The 22418-nt window shown below is 43.1% G+C and overlaps 1 protein-coding gene across 1 annotated transcript in view; it reads left to right on the top strand.

Annotated features, from left to right (window-relative positions):
• The window catches only part of GRIP1 (glutamate receptor interacting protein 1), a 675191-nt gene that overhangs the window by 508602 nt on the left and 144171 nt on the right, over positions 1-22418 (top strand). Inside the window, 1 exon segment of the mRNA XM_030216417.1 lies at positions 13595-13740. Coding sequence (XP_030072277.1) covers positions 13595-13740 — 146 coding nt within the window.

The raw sequence follows: 22418 nt of genomic DNA, 5'->3' as shown, positions 1-22418 counted from the left end.
CGAAGGGGCGCTTCTGCATCCCAGCCTCCGGTCCCTGGCACTCACGGCCTGGATGTTGAGAACGTAGACTTTGCCTCTTTGGGTCTGTCAGAGGGTGTCTCCCGCATCTTGCTTGCTTCCAGGAAAGATTCCACTAAGAGGAGTTACTTCTTTCTATGGAGGAGGTTTGCCGTCTGGTGTGACAGCAAGGCCCTAGATCCTCGCTCTTGTCCTACACAGACCCTGCTTGAATACCTTCTGCACTTGTCTGAGTCTGGTCTCAAGACCAACTCTGTAAGGGTTCACCTTAGTGCGATCAGTGCATACCATTACCGTGTGGAAGGTAAGCCGATCTCAGGACAGCCTTTAGTTGTTCGCTTCATGAGAGGTTTGCTTTTGTCAAAGCCCCCTGTCAAGCCTCCTACAGTGTCATGGGATCTCAATGTCGTTCTCACCCAGCTGATGAAACCTCCTTTTGAGCCACTGAATTCCTGCCATCTGAAGTACTTGACCTGGAAGGTCATTTTCTTGGTGGCAGTTACTTCAGCTCGTAGAGTCAGTGAGCTTCAGGCCCTGGTAGCCCAGGCCCCTTATACCAAATTTCATCATAACAGAGTAGTCCTCCGCACTCATCCTAAGTTCTTGCCAAAGGTTGTGTCGGAGTTCCATCTGAACCAGTCAATTGTCTTGCCAACATTCTTTCCCCGTCCTCATTCCTGCCCTGCTGAACGTCAGCTGCACACATTGGACTGCAAGAGAGCATTGGCCTTCTATCTGGAGCGGACACAGCCCAACAGACAGTCCGCCCAATTGTTTGTTTCTTTTGATCCCAACAGGAGGGGAGTGGCTGTGGGGAAACGCACCATATCCAATTGGCTAGCAGATTGCATTTCCTTCACTTACGCCCAGGCTGGGCTGGCTCTTGAGGGTCATGTCACGGCTCATAATGTTAGAGCCATGGCAGCGTCGGTAGCCCACTTGAAGTCAGCCACTATTGAAGAGATTTGCAAAGCTGCGACGTGGTCATCTGTCCACACATTCACATCTCATTACTGCCTGCAGCAGGATACCCGACGCGACAGTCTGTTCAGGCAGTCAGTGCTTCAGAATCTGTTCGGGGTTTAGAATCCAACTCCACCCCCCTAGGCCCATGTTTATTCTGTTCCAGGCTGCACTCTCAGTTAGTTGGATAAATTGTTAGGTCAATCTCAGTTATGTCCTCGCCGTTGCGAGGCCCAATTGACCATGGTGGTTGTTTTGAGTGAGCCTGGGGGCTAGGGATACCCCATCAGTGAGAACAAGCAGCCTGCTTGTCCTCAGAGAAAGCGAATGCTACATACCTGTAGAAGGTATTCTCCGAGGACAGCAGGCTGTTTGTTCTCACAAACCCGCCCACCTCCCCTTTGGAGTTGTGTCTTCCCTTCTCTTTGTCTTGCTACATATGAGACTGGCCAGCACGAGCCGGTTTCGGGCGGGAAGGATTTTGCTAGTGAAGATTCCGATTGGAGGGGCTGCCGTGAACGTCACCCATCAGTGAGAACAATCAGCCTGCTGTCCTCGGAGAATACCTTCTACAGGTATGTAGCATTCGCTTTACCTCACAAAGACTCCAGTGTGCCAATTGTATCAAAACTTGCTTTTATTACATTAATGTGTTCATATAAAACATATGACACATACAAACAGTTAACCTCTCATTCATCACCATTCATACACCACTCATCCAATGTTGCTGATATTATACAATAAATATGCTGTTATATTTATCAAACATCGAATCCTAAACAAGAGCTATTAACATACTACTTATTATCGAGTAATGTCTCTTTAAATTGATTTCATTTGATGCAGCGAGCGAATCAAACAATGTCCAAGCACTTATCTCTCACTGTTAACGCCGTTGCCAATCTCCTTAACGACTCGATGCTAGATGTATTCCAGTCAAATGCTGTTATTTGCAACAACTCCACTCTCTTGGGTAATGTGACTCTTAAACTTCTTGCACAAACTTCGCCATTCAGGCAGAAATAATTCTCATATGTAACGTGGTTCCCCAATGCTGGACCGCATTTTGTTACACTTCCTCAGGAGGAACCACCCACTAATTGACGCTGTTATATTCGGCTGCCTGCCAGGTTGGCGTTCTCACCAGCGTGGACTGAAGGCAAGTTTTGATACAATTGGCACACTGGAGTCTTTGTGAGGTAATGTAATATAGACTCTGGTAGTTTAGCATTATCCCCGTTGTTGGATTGGTAATTTTTATGTACCAAAAAATGTTTAAATTTAGGAACGAAATGTGTTTCATGAATAAACTTCTCATCCATACGGATGTGTAAGGCCTCTTTAAAATAAACTTGGTGTTTCAGAGGCAAATTTTGCAGTAACATTATAAGAGAAAAAAGTAAGGTTCACCATAACAACAATGTAATGAATGTGCTAGTCCAAAAGCAAAGTAAAGGAGAAACAGCCCTCCCCAATCCCACAAGGCTTGTGATACTCCCCACCAATCTCCCATCACCCCCCAAACCACACCCTCATTGTTATCTGGAGTCATCCCAATCCCCCCCACCCACTTCCCACCCCTTCCACCTCCTCCACCTCCCTCTCCCAAAGAAAGCTATCGCCTGCCAGTCTAATGGCAAGCAAAGAAGAAGAAGCAACAGATATTCAAGTACAGAAACAAAAAAAGATGCCCCTTATGGAGCAACCCCTCCATACAGGCATGGAGTGACAACAACATTATCTCACCAAAGCACCATCACAGTTGTCCAACATATCTCCCCAGCCAGTTGCTAACATGGATCCACAACACAGCCAAGGTGGTCTCATTTGATGCTAATACAGGGCAGTTATTGTGGACCTCCCACCAGGCTTTGCCAATGTGGCATTCCAGCTGTCGAACTCTTGTCAGGGGGGAATCCCATGATTGCAGACTCAGGGTCCACTGCAGATAGATCTGCCTTTGCAGAGCGGGATTGCATGTCCTCCGCACAGTGTACGATCTCCCCTCCAGTGTATACGAAAGGCCAATAGCATTCAGCAACCGATACCAAAGCTTTTTCTGGCACAGTAGTTCCATCCAGTGTTGATAATCTCAATGGTGGTGCAGTGTCACAATGTCATTAAAGAGTACAATGTCCTCTCCGCCCTAGCAAGCATGCAGACACCAAGCTGACCTGCTGCACAGAGCATTCACTCTTTGTCATAAAATATATGGAAACACAATGATATCACACAACAGAGTTAAGTCCCTCAGACCAGCCAGCTGATGAGCTCTTTCAATGTCTGTGCTCTGGATAACCCAGAGGGGCATCCATCTGTACCCAATGATGTCACTTCCTCTCAGTTCTTTCCTATTATTAATGGCATTTTGTTTCTTCCTTTATTATGTGACCATTTATTTTATTTTATAAACCGTTTTGACCCATGAGTTGGAAAAAGAGGTATATCAAAAGTCTGAATAAACAAAAATATGTGTTTTACCAGTATTTATTGTTATTCTATGTTTATATTTATTATAAACGTGATAAATTGCCAATTCCAACATAGCGGAATCTAAGCGGTGTACATAAGGCTAAAAACTTAAATCATATAGGAAAGGAACGCCATTAAATATAGGAACGAGGACAATCTTGCACTCTAGAGAGTAATCAGAGCAAAAGCAAAACCTGCATACCAGGCTCCAACTCAGAACTACTAAAGACTTAATCAAATGCATGCTGGTAAAAATAGGTTTTAAAGGAGACTTGAATTTGGGGAAAAACTCTTCACTCTGTATATTACCTAGTAAATCATTCCAGAGTTTAGGTGCTAAAAAGGAGAAAGTAGATTGACGAGTAGATTCATAGTGAATCAGCTTAACGAGTACAAGTCGATTAGAGTCATAAAAAGATAAGAGTAGCCATACTGGGTCAGAACAATGGTCCATCTAGCCCAGTATCCTGTTCTCCAAACAGTGGCCAAGCCAGGTCACAAGTACCTGGCAGAAACCCAAATTGTGGCAACTCCATACTACAAATCCTAGGGCAAGCAGTTGCTCCCCATGTCTGCCTAAATAATAGACTATGGACTTTTCCTCCAGGAATTTCTCCAAACCTTTTTTAAACCACATCCTCTGGCAAAGAGTTCCAGAATTTAACTATTTGTTGAGTGAAAAAATATTTCCTCCTATTTGTTTTAAATGTATTTCCATGTAACTTCCTTGAGTGCCCCTTAGTATTTGTACTTTTGGAATGAGTAAAAAAATCGATTTACTTCTACTCGTTCTACACCACTCAGGATTTTGTAGACCTCAATCATATCTCCCCTTATCTGTCTCTTTTCCAAGATGAGGAGCCCTAACTTCTTTAGCCTTTCCTCATACGAGAGCAGTTCCATCCCCTTTATCATTTTGGTCGCTCTTCTTTGAACCTATTCTAATTCAGCTATATCTTTTTTGAGATACGGCGACCAGAACTGAACACAATACAGATGCACTATAGAGCAATACAAAGGCATTATAGTATTTTCGGTCTTTTTCACCATCCCTTTCCTAATAATTCCTAGCATCCTATTTGCTTTTTTGGTCACTGCCGCACACTGAGCAGAAGATTTCAGCATATTAACTACCAAGACACCTAGATCTTTTTCTTGAATGCTGACCCCCAAGGTGCCTAGCATCAGGTAACTATGACTTGGATTATTCTTTCCAATGTGCATTACCTTGCATTTGTCCACATTAAATTTCGTCTGCCATTTGGACGCCCAGTCTTCCAATTTCCTAAGGTCTTCCTGCAATATTTCACAGTTCACACATGTTTTAACCACCTTGAATAGTTTTGTATCATTGACAAATTTGATCACCTCACTCATTGTTCCGATTTCCATATCATTTATAAATATGATAATTAGTACTGGTTCCAGTACAGATCCCTGTGGCACTCCACTGTTCATCCTTCTCCATTGAGAGAAATGACCATTTAACCCTGTTTTCTCTCCAATAACCAATTACTAATCCACACCAGAACGTTGCCTCCTATCCCATGACTCTTTAATTTTTTCAGGAGTCTCTCATGAGGAACTTTATCAAAAGCTTTCTGAAAATCTAGATACAGTACATCAACCGGCTCACCTTTATCCACATGATTATTCACACCTTCAAAGAAATGAAGCAAATTCCTCATGCTGACTCTGTTCCATTAAATCATGTTTGTCCACGTGTTCTGTAATTTTATTCTTTATAATAGTTTCCACTATTTTGCCCGGCACGGACACCAGGCTTACTGGTCTATAATTTCCTAAATCACCCCTAGAACTCTTTTTAAAAATTGGCGTCCAAGGATTGGAGATTGCATGTAGGGGTAGAAGGGATGATTAGTGTTTACAGATATGTGGGATCACCAGAATAGTAGGTTTTGTTCATGAGTGTGAGGATCTTGAAAGGGATATGATATTTAACATAAAGCCAATGTAAGCAAGAGAGTAGTGGCGGTCAAACCTTTTATCTTTACAGAGGAAATGGATCTGTGAAGTGTATAGTCGTTTAATTTGGGATACTGGGAGACCAGAGTAGATTACATTACAATGATCCAACCTGGAGTAATTAAACAATCAAAAAGCATTGGTGGAAAATCAAGCTGTGACAATGGGCCAGAAACCCAACAAGCTGTTGTTTTCTCTGGATTTAATTTCAATTTGTTCTTAGCGAGCCAATCAGCCACGGCATCAAGACAATTCTGAAGGGGATTTTTTGTGGAGTGACCAGGAAAGTTAGTAATGTATCTTCAGCATATATATGGAACTTGATGTTGAATGATTGAATTAAGGATGCAAGTGGACTGACCAAAATATTGAAAAGTAAAGGAGACAAAACTGAACCTTGGGGGACTGCACATGAATGAGGGTATGTGGAAGAAGTTGAAGAGTTAACCTGTACAACAAATGAGCGATTAGAGACAAATAAAAAAAAACAGTTGTGAACAGAGCCGGTAACTCCTATATCAGAGAGATGAGTGAGAAGAAGAGAATGATCTACTAAATCAAATGCTGCAGAGAGATCAATTGATACAAAGTGATATTACCCTTATCCAGAGCAGCATAAAGATCATTAAGGAGAGCAGTAATAATAGTCTGAGCACTGTGACACGCCCAAAAGCCTGATTGGTGTGAAGAAGCAGCCTTTTCTCAACAAAACCCAAGAGTTGATGATAAATTATTTTCTCAGCTATTTTGGAGAGGAAACAAAGGTTTTATATTGGATGATAGTTGGCAGGGTCAGATGGGTCAGCAGACTATTTTTTCAGGGTGGGGATGATCCATGCTGTTTTCCAAAGAACAGGTACCAAACCTGCTGATAAGCTATGTGAAATGATAGACAGTGCTAAGTCTGTCAAGCCTTGACAAGAAGATTTATTCCAAAGTGCTGGCAGTGGGTCTAGAGGGCATGTAGTAAAGTGCATTGAAGAAGAGTGTTGTTAAAGGTAGTGATGGAGGGGAGAAAGAAAGACAACCAATAATATGATCTTGAGATGGCAGTTGGAAGGGGAGCATTATGTTGTCATTTTTTAGCCTTAGAAGAAGGAGATGACAGATGGAAGAAAACAAAATTAGAATGTCAACCCAGCAAAAACATTACTATGGTGGAGAACATAGAGTCATCATTGAGTCATAATTTTGGTCACTCATTAGCAGCAAAGAAGTAGAGGAGACTGGAATAAAAACTGTACAAAATACAAGTATGTCATTCAAAAATTGCTGGAAGGCTATGAGCACAAATGCTCACAATCTAGGCAACAAAGTTCCTGATCTGGAATCCTGATGGAGGAAATGGACTTAGATATTGTGGTTATTAAAGAGACATGGTTTAATGAGTCTCATGAATAGGATACTGCCATACTTGGCTATAATCTATTCAGGAGGGGTAGAGAAAGGAGATAAGGGAAAAGAGTAGCTCTATACATCAAAAACAATATTAATACAGCTGAAAAGTAGGGAACGTGGGTACTGTGGATCATTCTTGAAAGAGATGGCACCTCCATCCAGACAGATGTAGTTTAAAGACCTCAGACTCAAATGGAAGAATAGGTGGGAATGAAGGGAGAGGTGATAATAGTGAATGCCTTTAATCTACTACTACTACTACTACTATTTAGCATTTTTATAGCGCTACAAGGCGTACGCAGCGCTGCACAAACATAGAAGAAAGACAGTCCCTGCTCAAAGAGCTTACAATCTAATAGACAAAAAATAAAATAAGCAAATCAAATCAAATCAATTAATGTGTACAGGAAGGAGGAGAGGAGGGTAGGTGGAGGCGAGTGGTTACGAGTCAAAAACAATGTTAAAGAGGTGGGCTTTCAGTCTAGATTTAAAGGTGGCCAAAGATGGGGCAAGACGTAGGAGCTCAGGAAGTTTATTCCAGGCGTAGGGTGCAGCGAGACAGAAGGCGCGAAGTCTGGAGTTGGCAGTAGTGGAGAAGGGAACAGATAAGAAGGATTTATCCATGGAGTGGAGTGCACGGGAAGGGGTGTAGGGAAGGACGAGTGTGGAGAGATACTGGGGAGCAGCAGAGTGAGTACATTTATAGGTTAGTAGAAGAAGTTTGAACAGATATCTACCAGATATTGATTGGAGAATCCCTTCCTCAAATCTGTACAGTACTAGAATGATCACAAATGCTTTATAAGGAGCTTTGCTCAGACAAATGGTACTAGAACCTACCAGGGAAGGGTTGAAACTGGATCTAGCACTCACAAATGGAGAAAGGCTGTCTAATGTCCCGGAGGGGGGGGGGAGCACTTGTGGTTTGGTATAAAACCTAAGGCAAAGTCCATTCACATCAAACCAAACATCTTAGGCTAATCTGAAAGGGACTATATAAAGGGCAACAGATCTTTATGTAATGAAAGTAAATAAATGCAAAAGGAAAAGGAAATTGATTTGCTTCTCCAAAGAAGTCATCATTTTGAAGCCAGCACAGAATGGGGTAAGAGTGGAGGGGGTTAGGGTTAGGGCTGGAGTTAGGGTTAGAATTCGGTAGGTAACAGAGGTGGGTAGGGTTTTGGTCAAGGGGCGCAAAGGCTTGGAAGGATCCAGTCTAGGAAGGGTGGAGCATCAAGGGGGTTCTGATGGAGAGGGGAGTTATGAATGGGATGTCCTGATCAGAGGAGGAGACCTCATTGGGGGCAATGTGATGGAAGGAACTTTGCCAGGGAGAGGGAAATATTGAGGGGATAACTGAACAATGTTCAACCAATTGTGCATGAACATTCCATTATTGAATGCGGCTGCAAAGCTCAACCATCCAAGTTTTCAAAGAACATGTAGTTTTGCCCACATATACTAAAGAGCATGGGTGCCAGATAGCATATACCACTTGTAGTGTCTGACGGGTAGTATAAGAACATAAGAATAGCCACACTGGATCAGAGTCCAGAATCCTGTTTCCAACAGTGGTCAAGCCAGGTCACAAGTACATGGCAGAAACCCAAATAGTTTTTCCATCCCCTGTATCATTTTGGTTGCTCTTCTATTTCTGCTATATCTTTTGTGAGATACGGCAACCAGACTGATCTGCCATCCATTTAAATCTAAATCACAACCAGAAAAAGAAGAACTACAAACACTACAGTGCAAACAAGGAAAATGATCCCTAGAGGAAACATCACTAGAATCCAAAGTATGCATCACAGGCACAGGAGCAAGATACCAGAATATCCTTCAAATTTTTACCATACTTAAAAGCAAATAGATGGTTCAACAAATACTTGATTTAACTACAAAATGTGCCAAAAATTCAAACTACTAGATTTCACCTTATTGATGCCTACTGAAGAAGGTAACACACAAGTCTCCCACTGAGAAGGACGCAATTCTAGAGGTAGCAAAAGGTAAGTATGTTATGCCCATCTTGCTCTTTTGCATGCCTTCTAAATAACTGGCTCCGGATAACCACATGCCAGAATTTTTTTTAATGAAACTGCAGGTTGTAGTTTATACTCATCAACAGAGGAGCAAATCTGTCTTAACCTTAAAAATTGACCTGTAGGAATACTCTCACAAAATTTACACAGATGAAAACTTTGAAAATGCAATTGAGTATCTCTATCAGTAGGCTTCCGATAAATCGTATAAGAGAACCCTTGAAATGTATGGGTATGTTCTTCCCTCACTTGGCTTTTTGTTTTTATTGATTTAGGGTTGGTTACCAAGGAGGGCTATATGATGCTTACTTTTTCTTAGACTATTGACTATTAGTAAGGAGTTTATATGATAATCCTTTTTTCTTTGGTTTAACATTATTGAATTAAGGCATGCATGTCCATACTGGTGGTCAAGGGGTATGATGAGTGGTGGGATGACAATGCTGCAGTGGGCAGGCTTTATATGGACTGTGTTGTGTTGACATATAGTACATATATATTCTGACATTGCCAGTGATATATTGCACATTGCAGCCCCAGCCATAACCTTGGGCACTGTTATGTCTGCTGATGGAGACATGCAACAACTGATCCATATATCAAAGAACCACAGGCATGGCACTAGCACCAAAGAAAGATTTCTATTTCTGTGTCCCTCTCCTCCAGCACTGGTTCATTTGAGTCAGATCAAAGGGAAGGCTGGGTTGAAGATTAGCCTGTAGGATCAGCATGACCACATTGGAGAAGGCTCACCTACAGTATATTTGGGTTGCCTCATGTTTCACAGGGCTTTCTTCATCAGAAATTCAATAGAGTAGTCTGTCTCCAAGAGGGAGTGCACATGGGTAAAGCAAAGGGTGTAGGGAACCATGTACCAGAAACAAGAGACAACGGAGATACTAGACAGAAAAATTTTCCACCTGATATTCAAAGCAATTTAAATAGCCCGGAGAGGCTTGCCATTGGCTAACTGCAAATATTCAATGGCACTTAAATGGCAAGTGCAGCTGAATATTTGCGGGTAGAAAACTGGCTAACTTGTGGACATTCCAGGGGTGGAGTTGGAACTTATGCAGTTAAGTGTCGATTTTCAGTCCTTAACCACATAAGATAACTGCTTAAATTGGGCCCCCATAAATAGCAGTCCTGTCTTTAAGCGGTTCAGCTTATGTGGTTAAGGGCTGAATATTGCACTTAACTGCATAAGTTTTAGCTGTCAGCATACAACCGGATATTCAGTGCTGGTACCTGGACATGGTCCTGCATTGAACATCTAGGAATATAGCCGGTGGTAGACATAAAAATGCTGACTATCGCCAGCTGAATATCTACCCTTTTATATTTTTGTCAATTTGATAGAAATATTGTTTGGAAAAGGGGGATGGGAAACCGAGCAAGGCAGGCCACACCAGGAAGAGGAGAGAGATAGCTGTCAGGAGGTAGCAGGGCTAAAGAACACCAGGAGAGAATATGTGGAGGATGCCAACTCATTCAAGAGCAGATGTTATGAGAATAAGCATCTAAGCATTTGCCCTTGAATGAGGGACATGCTACCTGTCCTCTCATCATTGACCCTTAGCCTCTGGTCCATGGCATCCAGCTGCTGGCCCATCTGCCACACTGCAACAGTTATTGCTCCATATCCAGTTGCACCCTGTGTGACAGCCGGGGTTGTATCTCAGTATGTCACAGGAGATGTTGCATTAGCTGCTTGGGGAGCAGTTGATGGCAGCAACTAGATATCGGGGATCTGCTCTGTATCCAACACCATCACTTCTTGCCAATCATCTTACAGTTCCTGAGATGGCATGGGAATACAGGTAGGAAGGGAATGTTGTGAGGCAGGGGTGAAGGCAGAGGATGGAAGGAAAGTGAGGAGTGATTAAGAGGGAGCTTATTGCAAGGGGTCCAGAGGGCTCCTGGTGGTTCAGTGGTGCCCAGGGTGCTAGGGCCAGGCCTGCACCTGCATGCCAGCAGGTCCTAGAGGAGTTCTTGCCGAGATGATATATATATTTTTTAAAACAGCTGTTAGGTGTGTGATAATGGAGGGAACACCACAGAAATTGGTTCCATCATTAACAATCCCTGCAAGAAGGTATCTTAGCAGCCATTGACCTGTCATAAGTAGGCATGCCAAATATTTGGCACACCAATATGGCTTTGCGCTAATATTATATCTTATATAATGGCTTAGGTGCACTCCTTTGTGGCACTTAAAATGAGACCAATTTATAGAATTACCACTTTTATCCTTTCAACTGCTATAGTTAATGAATTCTTGTAGCTATTCAATAATTGTGCCAGCATATGTAAGGGTTTGGTACTGTGATTCCTCCTCCATTCTGCCAGATCTTCTCCAGCCAATCACTTCAATACAGTCAAAGGAATCTAGCCCTTCAGATCCTCAATCTGCACAGATGTATGGGGGGGATGGGAGAGAGAAAGAATTAGAGAGGTCATCTTGCAGGGCCACCATGGACTCTGGTGAATGAATCACGCCACTTCTTTTCAGAACATGTGTATATGCTCAGTACCATATTGATAGCTTCTGGGAGTTCAGTGTGTACATCAGGCAGTTGGAAGACTCTGATAGCCAGGGTATGACTTTTTCCCTTTGTCTGTGATGTTATTTGATGTGGGCCTTGGGTAAGACTTCTCCGTGGGGGGGGGGGGGGGGGGGGGGGGGGGGAGAGGGTGTGACAATGCAGGATCAAGGTTGGCAGCTGGGTCCTTCATGGAACATTCACATTGCCCTTTTCACATGTTTTTATCCTGGGAACATATGTGCCTGCCTCCTTCACCTATCCTCCCCTACATCTCCAGAGTTCAACCCTCCCTCCCCCCCAAGCTGGCAGTTGGCACTCATTAAAAACTTTCTCCCACTCTCACTCTGTCAGTCTCCTCTGTCACTTCTCTGAGGCTCAAGACCAATGAACTGTTTCAAATTACTTGGGGGGGGGGGGGGTCGAGAGAAATTTCCGAGTATGATAATGGCTAGTAGCTTAGATAGGTGGATGACATCTCAGTACACCTTCCTGGGTGCTTGGCTTCCACCTTCACTAACAGGTATATGTGCTGTCAGACCTATTTGCTACCACTGGTGAGGGACTTATATGTTTGAGAATGTGAAGTGTGTTACTCCTTTGTATGTGCAGCTAGGTGCTTTGTAACTTATCCTCTTATATACTCCACTCAATTACCTTTCAACAGCCCCAATGAGGTCCTGTTCTCAGAAATGGTGTCCATCATGCATGTAGACTTTTTTATACTATGGAGACACTGTCAGATACATCTATAAATGCACCTGGCCTAGTCACCCTTCTCATATTGCCCCCTGTTGGCACTTACTTCTCTGGTAGGAAGCTATCTTGTCGAAACATCTGGCCAGCCTTTCCCAGGCCCTCCACATCTTTATGCTGTCCCTCCTCAGGCCAGGCACCAAGAACAGTCAGTTCTCAAGGCCCAGCTTGAACCTGGCCAGAAGGAGGAGGAAGGTGTCTGCAGCAACAAAGTTAGGCTTTCTGTCTCAAGCAGTCCCATGCCTGCCACTTCAGCAAACATGGTATCTACAAATACACTCAGCTGTGGAGATGCGTGGGGATACATGTGCACCCTACCACAGATGGGTGTGTACTTTTACTCTCACATACAGAAAGGGCATACATTTGGGCAGGGCTCTTTAGAGCACCCTTTATGGAATTAACTTCCACACAGAATGTGCTGGGGTGTTCTGTAATAATTTTGATCAGCACTATGTAGTGTCATTGAAAATTCAAAAATAGAGCACTTAAACATTTACCTCAGATTTTGTAAATACCTTGCACTATCCTGAGATGTGCACACAACTAAATTCGCTAATGATCTATTGACGTTGTTTGCATTTTGGATTTGTGTGCACATCTTGCTACCCACTATTCTGTAAAGATCTGTGCAAAAATCATATAGTGTGCAACTCAAAAAGGGGTGTGGCCATGGGAGGGGCATGAGTGGGTCAGGGCATTCACTAGAGATACATGCAGTATTACCGAATACCAGGGATCCATGCTTAACAGCCAGGATTTACACCAGGTTTCAGTTAGTATAAATCTTTATGCCCAAGGTTTGGTGCGGAAACAGGCTTTAAGCCCTATTCTATAAATGGTGCGCAACTCGAGCGTCATATATAGAATAGTGCGCCACACTGATTTTTTCAGTCCTGTTTTTTCAGCGCCATTTACTGAATCTAGTACTTAGTGGCAGTTGCTAAATATGTACCCCCTCCTGTTTACTAAGCCATGCGGAATGGGCAGTGTCAGCAATAGCGTGTGGCTTAGTAAACGGGGAGAGTGGGGGGTAAGGATTTTAAATATCCAGCCCAGAATTTCTGATTGGCTAATCATCTTGCTTTCCTATATATACCCCTCAATTCATCCAAGCATTGCATGTTGTAACTACAGTATAAACATACTGATAATTTTTTCCTGTTTTATATATAGTGCAATATAACATTTTATTACAAAGACTGTGGCCTCTTACCTTTTAAATCATTTGAATACTTTATCATTTCAGTATCTTAGCCTAATGATTTTAATCAAATAATAGACAGAAAAAGCTTAACATAAAATCTTTTCAACAATAGAAAATCAATTTGATTGGTACATTACAGTTAAAATGTGCATAAGTAACAGATATTCATTTTAATTAATTATGTACTACTATTCATTTGCTAACAGAACTGGAACACTAGAGCTGGGTGATAAACTGCTTGCTATTAATAACATTCGGTTAGACAACTGCTCCACGGAAGATGCAGTTCAGATCCTCAAGGAATGTGAGGATCTTGTAAAGCTGAAAATACGCAAAGATGAAGATAACTCAGGTAATCCTACAATAATGCTTCCTGAGTTTCTCTTCAGAACCATGATTTTGAAGACCTGACCCTAGTCAAATATGACTAAAAGTAGGTATCACTTCCATAACCTACATACATTTAGCCTTATTCAAGAGAGATATTCTTTAGGGATAGACAACCCAGAAAATGTTTTATTTGGTTTCCTGTGTTGTTTGCATCATTGTTCATTTTGGGGGGGGGGGGGGGGGGGGTTGGTTAGTCTTCATTTTTGTTTTGGGGGCAATGTTGTTAAGATCGCGCACTATTTGCAGAAGGTACACTCTTTCAGAAAGATGCATACTCTTTCCTGATATTGTGCACATGTGTGATGGTTCACACATGAGTGCACTATCGGGGAAAAAGTGTGAATTCCTTTCGAAAGTTTGTGCATCATTTTCAAATAGTGCACACTATTATTGGCAAATATGTTTTTTTCTTCTGGTTTTCATGTAATGGCATGCAATGGCATGGAATATGTTGTTGACATTTCCTATGTCATTGCAAACAGCCCATCCCTAGAATTCATGTGACTTTTTTTTTAGGTCAGAGGACGAAAGCAGTGTGCATACATTTGACTTTCAACTGCATATGCATTGTTTTAATGCATTTTGGCCACAGCCACAAATAGAGGTGCAGAGTACATGGACAATTTTAACATGCACACTTTGTATTTGATATTTTTCTAAGAGAAACAAAGCCAGTAGGTTCTCATTTAAAATTGCAAAAGTACATGCATTAGGGCAATAAAAGCACCTGCACACTTTGCCACTACATTGGTTGTTGATTTCATTGGGGAAGGGGTATGCAATTATTTGTAAACTTTGAAAACAGAGGGCACACATAAAATAAGTTGAGGTCGATATTCAAAATGATTTAACTAGCCAGAAACAGCTCCTGGCAGGTTAAATCGGCAGTTCAGGGCTAACTGTTAATTTTCAGCTGCAGTCAGTGACATATCTAATAAAGGTGTATGTGTTGCGTATGTACCCCGTCAGTCCCTCAATTCTCCCTCCCATCACATTTCTCCCTTCTCTTCCAGGCCTGGCAAAGATCTGCAATTCCCTCCCTCCCATACCCCCCTCGCTCCCCCCTACACACATATGCATATCACCTACCTATGTATACAACTGTGTGCTTGTATACAAGTGTGTGCTTGTATGAGATGAGAAGGGGCATTTTCAATATGACATCTAACTATGACTTTGGACATCTTGCAAAAAAACGTCCAAAATCTGAATAGGAAAGAAGGTCATTTTCAAAAAAGAAAAACATCTATCTTTTTTTTCTTTCCAAAAATACTGTTTTGAACAAGGTTTTGTGATTTGGACATTTTGTTTTTTTGGTCCATTTTCAAACAAAAAATGGCCAAGTGCAAAAAGCAAAAAATCAAGCCATTGGGATGTAGGAGGAGCCAGCATTTTTAGACTGGTCCCCCAAATATTCCAGAAAAGCAATAGGGCACCCTAGGAGGCACTGCAGTGAACTTCATAAAATGCACCCAGGTATACATCTCACCATTGCTCCCTTGTCTTGTATGCTGAGCCCCCTAAAACCCATCACCCCCCAACTGTACACCACTACCATAGCCCTTACAAGTGAAGGGGCCACCTATATGTGGGTACCGTGGGTTTCTGGTGAGTTTTGGAGGGCTCACAGTTTCCTTCACAAGTGTAACAGGTACGGGGAGGTATGTGCCTGGGTCCACCTGTCTGCAGTGCACTGCACCCACCACTAGACTACTCCAGGGACCTACATGCTATTCTAATGGACCTGAGTATAACATCTGAGGCTGGCAAGAAATGTTTTTAATTACATTTTGGGGAGGTGGGAAGGGGTTAATGACCACTAGGGGAGTAAGGGGAGGTCACCCCTGAATCACTCCAGTGGTCATCTGGTCATTTAGGGCACCTTTTTGTGTCTTATTCATTATAAAAACAGGTCTAGCTCAAAACATCTTAGTTTTAGTTTTGGATGGTTTGTTTTGTTCCATTATGGCTGAAAAATGTCCAAGTGTTTTTCAGCCATAATAGAACAAAAGTGTTAGGAACACCCAGATCCCGCCCTTAACACACCCTTGGCACGCCGTCTTGTGATTTCAACGTACTTCTGACGGACTTCAAAGAAAAATGTCTAAAAATTGGTTTTGAAAATACCAATTTGGTCATTTTTGTGAGAAAAATGTCCAAATGCAAATTTATACTACTTTTCGGACATTTTTCTCTTTTGAAAATGAGCTCCATTATGTATAGAAATTGGGATTGATATTCAAAGTGATTTAACTGGGCAGGAGAGGCTCCTATCCAGTTAAATCACTTGTCCAGGGCTATTTACTGATATTCAGCAACTCATAACTGGTTAGTGATGCTGAATATCAGTACTACCGGTAAGCGCCAGAGTGTACCCAACGGTAATCGGGAAGTGCTGTGCGCTGCCCGGTTAATGCGGGAGCCCTTACCTCCAATGGGTGATGGTAAGGGCTCCCCACCCCCCACAATGGCTGCGCAGCAAGTGCTTTACTTGCCACATTGCCATTTCCTGCAGGAGGGCAAGACCTTTACCAGCTGTGGTAAAAGGGGGCCTCAGCACATGTGTAAAACATGCACTGACACCAGCCCCTTTTTACTGCAGCTTGGTAAAAGGGGCCCTTTGAGAGGCCCCTTTATCTCACCTCAATCTAGTCTTCCCTTTCCTCTCCAATAGGCAGTCTATAAATGTATGAAACAAAATAAAATCTATCATCACTTCTAAGTGGTTCACCATAGGCGCCCCGTATAAGAGGCTTGGGGAGGCTAAGCCTCCCCAGCCCAGCTCTGACCTTACCACGGCCCTGCCGAGACTCCTGACGAAATCTTCTGCTGCCGCCGCTTCTATTGAGCAGCGCAGCGGCAGCCAGGAACGACATCTACGCAGCTGATCTGCTGCCGCCGCTTCTCTCGGAGCCAGCATAAGAAGGAAAAGAAGCGCGGGGCTGCAGCAGTGTTCAGACATGCGCTGTCGGCTGTGCCGGTCTCTGCCCCGTGACGTCAATTTCCCACTCCGGGGGCAGAGGACCGGCAGAGCCGACAGCGCATGTCTGAACGCTGCTGCGGCCCCGCGCTTCTTTTTCTTCTTCTGTCAGCTAAAGAGGCCCGGGCCGGAGGGAGAGAAGAGAACGTGGCCACTGGCTGGAAACGGTAGGAGGAGAGAGAAGGAGAGCAGGGGAGAGCCAGGGGACATGGCCAGCGCAGTGGAGAGCCAGAGAGCAATAGGGAGAGAAAGAGGGGACATGGAAAAAAGCAGGGGAGAGCCAGAAAGAGATGGGGAGAGAAAGAGGGCCATGGAAAAGAGCAGGGGAGAGCCAGGGACATGGAATAAAGCAGGGGAGAGCCAGAAAGAGATGGGGAGAGAAAGAGGGGCCATGGAAAAGAGCAGGGGAGAGCCAGGGACATGGAAAAAAGCAGGGGAGAGCCAGAAAGAGATGGGGAGAGAAAGAGGGGCCAGGAAAGTAAGGGAGAGCAGAAAGGATGGGGAGAGAAAGAGGGCCATGGAAAAGTACAGGGGAGAGCCAGAAAGAGATGGGGAGAGAAAGAGGGGCCATGGAAAAGTACAGGGGAGAGCCAGGGACATGGAAAAGAGCAGGGGAGAGCCAGAGAGAGATGGGGAGAGAAAGAGGGGACATGGGCAGAAGAGAGAGAGAGAGAAGCTGCTGGGGAGAAACTGGGGGAGACCCTAGCTGTCAGACTGAGAAATGCTGTCTGGATGAAAGGAGGGAGAAAGAGGAAAAATGCTGGAAGGAGGGGGCAGAATGAGGGAAGACGCTGGTAGGGAGGGAAAGAGGAAAGACACTGGAAGGATGGGGTGAGAGAGGACATGCTGAATGGAAAAGGGTCAAGAGAGAGAACTGTCTAGAAGGAAGGGGAGATAGAGGAAGACAATGGATGGAAGGATTGGGAGAGGATAATGGGTGGAAGGATGGAGAGAGAAAGAGGGATAACACTGGATGGCATGGTAGGAGAGAAAGAGGGAAGGTGCTGGACATGGATGGAGGGGAGGGAAGTATATGCACATGGATGGAGGGGAGTGAGGAGAAATGCTGGATATGGATGGAGGGAAAACTGTTGAATTTAAGAGCTGGATCGGGATACTGAAGGATAGGGACAGGGCTACAGATGGTAGACAGGACGCATAAGGACACAGGAGGATGATGGACATGGTGAGAGAAAAAATATCAAATGGAAAGAAGACACTGGGACCAAAGCGAATAGAAAAACTAAATGATCAGACGACAACAGGTAGAAAAAAGTATTTTATTCAGAATTTATTAACTGGAATATATCAGCTTTTGGAAATGTGCATCTGTGATGTTTTGCATGTAAATTTCAATTTTTCTAGTATTGCTGCATGCTGAGTCTGACTTCTTGAGGTAACTTTCCAGTTCAGTATTTTGCCTTCATATCTGTTGTGTCATGTGCTTTTCATGTGTGATCAAGGTACAGTATTCTGCTAGCGTGTAGTATTTTCAGCCCTTTTTGTTTTGTTTTGTTTTTTTGTTTCACTAGGTTGTGCACTGGAGTTTTAGAGCCCGGTGTAATTATAGTGCTGCCTTTCCACGCATAAGGTTTAGCTCGTCCTGTCCTTGGAATTAGTACTGTTATGGTTTGGTAAGGCTATATGAGTGTGTTTTTGCACAAGTTTGTGTATAGTGTTTTGCAGTGGAGAGATTGTGTATTGGCCTTACTGAGGTGGCACCAAATCATCAGAAAGGGTTTTAGAGCCTAAATCATGACACACTACCTCTTGAAGGATCTACATATAGTCGTTCATAAAAGGAGCTCATTGTGAACACTTTCCACCCTAAAAGGGTGTTTTGTGGCTCTACATGAGAATTGTGATATTATGATCCCTTGTTTCATATTGTTGACGGTCTGCATTTTCCGTATGGGTGGTATATTGGTTTATTAGGGTCTGCCCAGTGTTACGGTACAGTAAGGTTTATGAGTGTGTTTTTGCACAAATTTGTGCATAGTGTTTTGCAGTTCAGCAATTGTGGTTAGTACATGCTTTGAGCAACCACTTTATTCTTTGACATATGATACATATTTAATATCTAAATTTAATAAAAGGTATTAATTGTGACTTATTTTTATTTTTTTTTTCTGTTGTCAGACAATTATGGATGTAAGCCCCGCCTCTGGCCCCACCCCTAACCCCACCCCCTTTAGCCTCCCCAAACAGTTGGGCCACCGACCGCCTATGTGGTTCACAATATACTTTAAAAGCAAACATATGTCATCAAACAAGACATCAATTAAAACTGTATATCAGCTCTCTGATTGCTACAAGAATATAACAGCAAGTCTAACAGCAAAACAAACAAAACAGAATAAAAAGACTCCATCAGAGAGAAATGATATGTGGAAAACTGAAATGCTAGTGTCTGAACCCCACTGTGGCCCTCCAAGACACCCCCAGGTTCCAGGTTACATGACATGCACTCCAAACCACCTCCCAATGGGCCCTGTTTTGCCAATTGAAGAGAAATGGCCAGTTCAAAAACTGCTGAGCCAGTTGGATGCAAACACCATACTGGCCACCAGAGTCAAAGAAGTATGAAACGGCAAGGCTCCACTTGGCCGCAGCAATGCCACCACACTTTTACTACCCCAAGCAGTTCCCTCTCACCAGTATCAGCAGCAGAAAAAAAAAACATGGCACCCAATCAAACCTCCTTCTCAGGCATTGGGTCCTGCTGAGACCAGCCCCTCCTCCTCATTACTTACTGTCTCTGCTTCCAAGGCTGCCGAGTACTTAGCAGATCACAGATCTCAAAACACCTTAAATGGGTAGCATACCTAGAAAATAAAAGGTACTTCTATAAAATTCCAAGTGAGCTATAACAGAGAGATGGGTGCTAAATATAACCAACCGGGAATAAATATCTCCCAAATTCCACTAATGAGATTACCCAAGCCTTTCTCTAGACTCTCCCTTCTTTGCATCTTGGTTTTAGAGCTTAACTCTCTTCTGAAAAACTACACAGTAAAATCAGTACCATTTGGGTGGCAAAGACATTCCTGATTCTTCTTCATTCCCACAAAATTGGAGGGCCTCTGGCCCATGCTCAGCCTGCAGAAACTCAACACATTTGAAAGGAAGGAGAAGTTCAGTGGGAATTCCCTGGCTACAATCTTAAACCATATCAATCTGAATAACTGGCTTGTTTCCTTAAATATGAAAGATGACAACACACACATATGTATCTATCCCCACCACCTGTAACTCCGTTTATGTTCCTGAATCATCAATGAATATCCCTTTGACCTCTCTTCAGCACCTCAGATGTTCATGGAATGCCTAGCATTCATTGCCAGCCACCATTGAAGGAGAGATCACTTAATTTACTCATATTTGGCTTACCTCAGGTTAGACATCATAGGATGGACACAACACTCTTTAGATCACCATATCCACCCTACAACATCAATGAGGCCAAGTCCTCACTGGTGCTACAGCAATTTTTTCACTTCCTCTGCGAATGTCTGACACATAAGAGACTAGAGCGTACCTCCCGGGTGACAGACTATACACAAGATGTTGTGCATCCAAAACTAAGATGGTCATGCATAGTATTCTAGAGGTCCTAAGCCACATGGCAGACACATTCCACACAATCCCTTTTGCCAGATTATGCATGAGACCTTTTCAATCACATCTCAAGCACCATTGAAACCAGCATCTGGATGGGGGCACATGTCCTTCAGCTGTACACTCAAAGCTCATGGGCACAACATGACATGAACCTACACATCAAACATCTAGAGCTCCAGACCATCTATGGCCTTCAAACTTTCAAGGAAGGGTTCAAAGGTAAGGCTGTTCCTCTCTGAACACGCAATCAGGTCACCATGTTCTGTGTCAACAAACAAGGCAGAGTTCCCTCTGACTTTGTGAAGAAGTAACAAGAGTATGAAGCCTAGTACTTTCTATAAAAGCCACCCTACAGGGCACATATCTTCTGGGTAACCTCAGTCACATTACAGACTTATTGAGCCACAAATTGAATCCCCCACGAGAGACCTTTTGATGACTCTTGCACAGAACTGTTCATGAGGTGAGACTCTCTCAAGATAGACATATTCATCACTTCAGAGAACAAGAAGTGCCACATCTTCTGCTCTCTGTGACCTGCACACCAGAAAACTAGCTTGCAACACATTTTCCCTCTCATAGAGCCATGAACTCTTGATGGTGTTCTACCATTTCCTCTTATCGCCAGGGTGCTGCAGAAAATAATACAGGACTGATTCACAATAATTCTTGTGATGCTCCATTAGCCAAGACAAATATGGTTCCAAAAGCTCCTCTTCCTGACAATGGACCAGCCAATTCACTTGAATATCCAGCCTTACTTACTGACACAGAAAGGAATTCACCTCCTGCATCCCCAGTCTCAAATCTGTGGCCCTAACTGCTTTAAATAATGAGAGGAAAACAACTGCTATTCTACTTGTTCTCTTGCCTCTAGAACAGGTGTTCTCAACTCAATCTCAGGACATGCATAGCCATTCAGGATTTCAAGATACCCACAATGAATAAGCATGAGACAGATTTGCATGCCCTACCTTCATTGTATACAAATCTATCTCATGCATATTCATGGTGGGTATCCTGAAATCCTGACTAGCTAGGTGTGTCCTGAGGACTTGGTTGAGAATTTATGCTCTAGAAGAACCTCAACCACAAAATACTACCAGCTAAAATGGTCTCACTTCACCTTCTGGTATAAAACAAATGGCCTGATTGCTGTTCATTCTCTACTGTTCTGTCATGTTTTCTAATCTCTTCAGACTCGGCACTCAAGACATCTTCAGTATGGCTCCATCTCTCAGCAGAAAGCTGCTCTATAGATCTGTATTAGATAATAGTCAAAAAAGAGCAGATCCCAGACAAAAGTCCATACAAGACTCTTTATTAAAACTTTACCCAACGTGGTCCACATACCTACAAATAATAACCAAAGGACATTTAATACAAAAATACATTCCTCAACAGCAACCTGTGCCATTTTTCATTTGTTGAATTGTGCACTTTGACATCATCTATTGGGTATTTAGCTACTACTGTCAATGAACGTTGGTGCAAGTTCAGGCTGTTATTCAGCTGGGTAAGCTTGTGACAAGATGTGAGTTGCAGTTGTAGTGGCTATCAGGCTACTGTTATGCTCAGTTACCTCTCAAAGAGTAATTTACATGATGTGCTGTGGTGTTTTAGCAGTAGTGAAATGATAGTGACGTCAGACCATTTTGATCTGGATTTTCTTTTTGTTACTTATATAGCACTGTTGAACATTGCATAAACTGTGGAGTGTATATCTGGCACTGCTCCTATTGTGGTATGTGAGATCTCTTGTTTTTTAGCACATTCATATATTCACAGCACGTTGTTAGTAGATATCACTGTGGGACGATACATAATTCACATACAACATATATAGGTGCATTTTTTAGATTTTGTACTCATTATAGTACTACATGACACACACTAGTCCACTGACCAGTTCATAAATGAAAGTGAAAGACGCCTATATTTCGACCCAAATCGGGAGATGGGCGTCTTTCTCCCGTGGGCGCCCAAATCGGTATAATCGAAAGCCGATTTTGGGCGTTTCCAACTGCAATCCATTGCGG

The sequence above is a fragment of the Microcaecilia unicolor genome, chromosome 10, assembly GCF_901765095.1.
Source record: "Microcaecilia unicolor chromosome 10, aMicUni1.1, whole genome shotgun sequence".
Classification (NCBI taxonomy): domain Eukaryota; kingdom Metazoa; phylum Chordata; class Amphibia; order Gymnophiona; family Siphonopidae; genus Microcaecilia; species Microcaecilia unicolor.
Note: the sequence above shows the minus strand (reverse complement) of the source record. Positions and strands in the feature narration are given on the sequence as shown.